The sequence below is a fragment of the Saccostrea cucullata genome, unplaced genomic scaffold, assembly GCF_032062105.1.
Source record: "Saccostrea cucullata isolate Sc308-1 unplaced genomic scaffold, CSIRO_AGI_Scuc_v1 ctg21153, whole genome shotgun sequence".
Classification (NCBI taxonomy): domain Eukaryota; kingdom Metazoa; phylum Mollusca; class Bivalvia; order Ostreida; family Ostreidae; genus Saccostrea; species Saccostrea cuccullata.
In genome coordinates this window covers 1-6,577 of record NW_026936281.1, presented here as the reverse complement: position 1 = coordinate 6,577, position 6,577 = coordinate 1, and the positions used below count along the sequence as shown (strand labels likewise).

General features: G+C 33.9%; 1 protein-coding gene across 1 annotated transcript; it reads left to right on the top strand.

Annotated features, from left to right (window-relative positions):
- The first annotated feature begins 1,491 nt into the window (after nucleotides 1–1,491).
- On the top strand, nucleotides 1,492–2,588 carry LOC134245209 (zinc finger protein 862-like). The gene is made up of 4 exons (XM_062727480.1): nucleotides 1,492–1,843; nucleotides 1,931–2,166; nucleotides 2,280–2,369; nucleotides 2,483–2,588. Exons 1-4 carry the CDS (start codon nucleotides 1,628–1,630, stop codon nucleotides 2,586–2,588), a joined length of 648 nt encoding a protein of 215 aa, XP_062583464.1. The 5' UTR covers nucleotides 1,492–1,627.
- The last annotated feature ends 3,989 nt before the right edge of the window (nucleotides 2,589–6,577 follow it).

Below are 6,577 nucleotides of genomic sequence, written 5' to 3'. Positions count from 1 at the left end.
ATATTAAAAAAATTCTGAACAGAAAAGAAAATCCCTTTTCCATGTATGGAACTACTATTGAATAAGTTCATTTTGATTGGTTAGGTATTGGTGTGATACCCTTAGTCGACTTTAACCCTGCCTTGTCGTCGGAATAAAACCAACTTTGAGCCCGAGGTTTAAATAAGTAGAGAAATAAAATGTGAATCGATATATTAAAAATATGACATATGCTTGAGAAATGGTAAATTTATGTATGTATTTTTTTCTTTGATTTGCGGGATAGAAAGATATGTTAATCACTTAATCAACATGCCATCTTGCATATGCATGTACATGTACGTGTGCGCGCATGCAAAACGTTAAACAATATATCGTTGATAGTTGATATCATTGTAACTTTTATATTCTTAAATGAAATCTTGGGATACTTAGCATATTTATAAAAGGTCTTAGAGGAATAAGGCACGATAAGGGACATGGGGAGCGTTTGGGGAACATCTGTAACGGTCCCCGTTACAATTAGCACTAGTTTTATATGATATTTGTAACATCAAGACTTTAAATAATTGTGCATACATGCAGGTCAGACGCGTAAACATATTTCTAACGTTATCAGACGATAAACAAGGAAAAATAGAATATTGCGTGAAAAAAAGATACATTTCAATATCCTGCTTATTATTAATTTATTTGCTTTTTGTCTACGCGAACATCGTAGCTTACCAAAAATCTTTCTCCGGTAACTCCGATTCATTTGAGAAAATCATATTAATAGTATTTAATTTTGACAAAATTAATCATACAATTCGATAAATTATTTTTTAAAGAAATAGACCAGTTGATCGATCTACTTATAATTTCATTTCCGAAAAATAGAGTTACTGTTTAAATTTTACAATTACTCTCTGCTTTACCATGATATAATTATTTTATTTATTTAATTATTTATTTATTAATAAATCAATTTATTTATTCATGAAATACGCGATTAATTATTTTTTCCTTCTACGCTTTAATATTTCTTATATTGATGAAAAAGAAAGGGATAAATCTTGATTTTCTCTTTTTCGGTTGAATTAATCTTATTTTTATTAACAAAACGAAAAAGAAATTCGGAATAGCTCAGAAGTTTCTTTACATAGTAAAGATAAAAAGCGAGGGTTTCCGAATATACACGATAAACGCAAAACACGATACACGATAGAACCTGATAAACGATCTACACGATAAACGCAAAACACGATCAACGGAAAACACGATAGAAAACGCAAAACCTGATAAACGGAAAGCACGATACGATAGGATACGATAGGATACACGCACGATACGATAGGATACACGCACGATACGATAGGATACACGCACGATAGAACACGATAGAATTGTAAAGAATAACGATGCGGGTACTGTAACAGGTACCAAAAATTTTAAGATTAATGTCATTAAAAAACACGAACTGTCGGACGTGCATACTAGAAGCCTTGCAAGGGAACATGCCTCGAAGGAACCCTTAGCAGAATCAACGGCTTCCAAAGCCCTTGTGATGATAAACTAGGCTGCTGTGGAGAAGTTAACATTTTTATTCAGAAATGCACACTGTATTGCGAAATCAGGAAGACCATTCACTGACTATGTAACACTCTGCATGTTAGATAAAGCAAAAGGTTTGCAGATTGGCAATACTTATCTAACCGATAAGTATTGCCAGCAGTTTGTGTCATATATAGCTGATGTACATAGAGATCTACAGAAAGAGAAAGTTGAACATGCTTCATTCCTTTCAATTATATCGGATGGATCTACTGATACCTCTTCTAAGGAAACCGAAATCGTATATATTAAAGCATCTGTGAACTGTGAGGTATGTCATAATGATATATTATATATATATTAAGAATATATGAAAAAATATCTTTATATATAATAAATAAAAGTATACTATCTTCAGGTGTTCACATACTTTGCTGGACTAAAACATGTTAGCAAAGCTGACGCCGAGGGGATTTCAAGAGCCATTTCAGGCTTATTGGATACAAGATTTGGACCCCTTTGGCGTTCCAAGGTGGTCGCCATGAGCACTGACGGAGCTTCGGTTATGGTGGGTAAAAAAGGGGGCGTTGTCAAGATGATCAGCTACATGACAAACAGGCCTTTTCTTAAGGGGATACACTGCTCAGCACACAGGTGATTTCTACAAATCTTATGTTTTTACCCATTAACATTGACATAATGATATGAATGTAAATTCTTTAGTTATAAGATCCAAATTAAAATGCTATGCTGCCTAATTTTTTCAGGTTTGAATTGGCGTACAAAGATGGCATCAAAGATATTCCAATACATAAGAAGTGTGAACTCCTTCTTCTAAATTTGTATCTGTTCTACAAGTAAGTACAAGGTTTTTTTTTAAAATTAGTTTTAGAAAGTAGTCCACATTAAACAATTATTATATGAGGGAGATGAAATTAAATAAACTAATGGATTTATTTTTTGCATTTAGATACAGTTCACTGAGCAGAGCAAATCTTAAGATAGCATTTGATTCCATTGGGAAAAATGTTGGTCCCAACCCGTGTAGGTGGAACAAGGTGGTTACCCCATACTGAGAGGGCTTTGAAGCATGTGATCACTGGCTATGATGGCATTGTTCTTCATCTGGAACAGGTACACAGCGTTTTTGAATATTCAAGTTTGTTATGTTGATATTACATATATACATGCAGTGTGTAGTCAATGAACATGTGTAATTTTTATTTTAATTTCATTTGAATGTTACTTAGGAGATTTTTTTTTAATGTGATGTTCACAATCATTATATACCCTATCTAAATTAGATGTAGCAGAATCCATCCAAAGAATCCAGTGCCAAAGCAAGAAACTTTTTGAAACTTCTGAAGAATAAGAGTGTGATTTTGTGGTTACACTTTATGATGGATGAGGTCAAAAGCCTCAGCACTGTCTCTCTGAAGATTCAGGATCAACAGAGTACTATTGCTGATATCTACTGTGAATTAGGCAGCGCAAAAGCAATTTTGGACAAGTTTAAGAGAAGGTATAAATCATCATGGGTTTAAGGATTTCCATCCCTAATGGGACCTAATTCTCTATCCTTAAATGTACGTCAAGTACATAATATACTGATACTATATTAAAGCATTTCATAGTTGAAAAGGATTCCCCGCGAGAAAGTTTTAAAAATGTCATTAATTAAGCAGTAGTTAATTAACAAAGATTGCATTGACGTCTATGGGGAAAAGCGTTTTTTCAAAATAAAAATTTTAATAATTTGAATATCAATAAATCCTGCGGTGGAAAGATGCATTGAAACATTAAAAATAATATGACAATTGAAAACAATTTTTTTACCGGCTAATTTTTTTAAATCAATTTTTTTTAATAATTAAAAAAAGGGGAGATAACTCTTACCAAAACTCAAGGTCATAAATTAGGACAGATCAGCCTATACATACTAATAGTAATAAATGGGAAGCATGTCTAGATAAACTGAGTATTCAATGCCTACATATCAGTTATGTATTCAATTTCACTGAATTTGTTCACATTAGAGATTGAATACCTTAATGTGTATTGCACTTACATGTACATGTAGGTGAAAACCTGTCATTTAATCACTCAGCCTGTTACCAACCTAACTTACCTCTGGTTTTGGTTTACTTTTTGTAATGCTTGCAACAGTAATTAATTTAATATTGCATGTACCTTTGCTACTATTCTCTGCTTTTGTAGTATAGTTAGCACTTGCTATACTATGCACCACTCTTTGCTAACCTGCTTTCTTCCTCAAATTAAAAACACAAACAGTAATGGTCCATTCTTGAGATTGGTGGCTGGAGACAGCATGCATATCATTGAAGGGAGAAAAAACAAATTGCTTGACTCATTGATTAGTTAGTATCAGTAGAAGATTTGCTGGTGATCTCTGCATGTTTAGTGCCTCATCTATCCTACTTATTCAGAAATGGCCATCAGATTTTACTAATGATCCAGGTAAAACATTATCATGTCATGATTTTTAAGGTTACCTAGCAATAAACAAAATTATGTACATTTATTTATCATTCTGACTTGTTAATTTTAAATAAATAAAGACATTTTTTTTAAAATATTTCTTGAAATAAAGACTTTGGGGATGAAAATTTACAACAACTGATCACATCTACAAGACCAGCACTGGAGGGATGTTGTCCATCAATTGACATTGAGGGAATTGAGCTGGAATGGACACGACTGAAGACATCTCTTATTAAATACAGGTTTGTTTTATTTTCAATAGTAAATACATTTTTCTTTGGCAGAAAGATAAACAATTCAAATTATACTTATTTATTTTCAGGTGTATCTCCAGTTTAACCTGGAAACAACTTTATGCAGATTTTGGGTGTGACTTTCCAAACTTTTTTCACCTAATAGACTACTTGTCGACTCTGCCAGGGTCTTCAGTTGATGCAGAGAGGCTTCTCCTGGTAAATTCCAATTTGAATTTGTATAAGATTTAAAGGTTTCTTATTGAAGTTTGTTTTTATATAAAAATAAATATAATTGATCATCTTACAGTATGAAACTTGTGAAAAATAATTGGAGATCCAGATTGGGGGAAGCCAATTTGAGTGATCTGATGCTTCTTTCCTTGGAAGTAGAGGAAATTGATCAGTTTGATCCCCTGCCTGCAATTCATTTGTGGTATGCAGGGGAGAGTGGGCCAGGAGACCTTTCTACAAAGATGAACTTAAGGTTATTTTATAAGTTGCTAATTTGGTTAATATTTGGAATTGTATAACAGCTTATAAGTTAAGCCTTTTGCATGTAAATATTGGCTATATGCATTTATGTTAATCATTCTTAGAACAGCTGTATTCCAAGAGAAAAGGTGACAGTTAGTAGAGATGGGGAGATTGAGGAAGTGCAGGAAGCTGTGGAGGAGGAAATGCAGGAGGAAGAGGAGGCAGATGAGATTCATATTTCACCTTCAGAGTGTGATGATGATGATAATGATTATGATGAAGTTGAAGCTACTCTAAGCAGAAAAGACTTAATAGAGCTACAAAAAAAGTCTTATGCTATGCTATGGAAATGATGATGTGAAATTAATGAAATAAATTCAGTAAAGTAGAAGAAAGTGCGTGTTCAAAGTAATTACATTTAATAAGCCTGAATAGCATGGAATAAATTTATTCAACAAAACATTGAAACATTAATGAAGGTCCACCAAAAATTCTTGACCAGTGGACCTGCGGTCCACCAAGGTATAAAAGTTAGTGTCAAACCCTGATGTTATGAATAGTCAAAAATATAATGATATCAATTAGGTATCTGTCATAGAGAAAGAAAACGTTAATAAAGAAAAAATAGTTGATGAGGTTTTAGATGTATTTTCTTCGTTGAGGCAATATTTTTAACGAGTTTGCAAAATTCCACACTTGTATATATGTGTCAGGTCCTTCAGACCAGTCCCATCCGGAATCAGTAATTTCTCTCTCCAAGCCGGACCGGAATACCCCGTAGCACCTGTCCTCCGTTTTAACTCGGAACGCCTCGTCTTCCTGTGTCTGATATAAAACATATTTTGAATTTGATGATAGATTTTAAATTCAAGAGAATTTTTTTTCTACGTTCTTATACCTACGATCTCATACTTTAATAGTTCCTATCTTTGGACTCTATATGAATGGATCGAGCTGGTACTTTATCTGCTTTCTTCGAGTTCAAAGGCTAGAAAAACAAAAAAATCAAATAAATGTTAAATAACAAAATTTCCAGATGAAAGTATCTGGAACCATTTTTTGTCCCCCGCTTGAAAAGTGGGGGATATTAATTTGGGTCTGTGCGTCCGTCCGTCTTTCTGTCTGTCTGTAACCCTTTCGTTTCCACACGATATCTCGAGAACCCTTTGAGCTTTCGCAATGAAATTTTGCATAGCAACACCCTATGGACTAAAGAAAAACCCCATTGATTTTGAGGTCAAAAGGTCAAAGGCCAGGGTCATAAATTAGCAAAATCTGTCTTTTACAACACTTTCGTTTCCGCGCGATATCTCGAGAACTCTTTGAGCTTTTGCACTGAAATTTTACATAACAACTCCCTGTGGCCGAAGGAAGACCCCTATTGATTTTGAGGTCAAAGGTCAAAGTTCAAGGTCGTTAAATTTATACATTCTGCCTGTATGAAACACTATCATTTCCGGGCGATATTTCAAGAAGATTTTGAGCTTTTGCAATGTAATTTTATACCAAAACTCCCTAGGACCTCTCTCCCCCTCTCAAAGTGTCCCGCCCCGTTTGTTTTATTAGTATTTATTGTATTACATGTCGCTATTTTTAGCGCAGGGGCATGAGGAGAGTTATTACGTATAAAACAGGTTCTCAGTGGACTTTATATTCTTATTACTTCTATTAGAACTGTTTAATAAAGGTTAAATTAGATATCATGCATTGTGTAAAATTTTGACAATATCGAACGTGAATAAATAAATACATGTATGTGACGTCATCTTTGCGTATAATTTTTGTCTGTGTAAAGTAGTTCCGTGGTCTAGTGGTATGTCTCTCGCTTCACATGTGAGAGGCCTGGGTTGCAT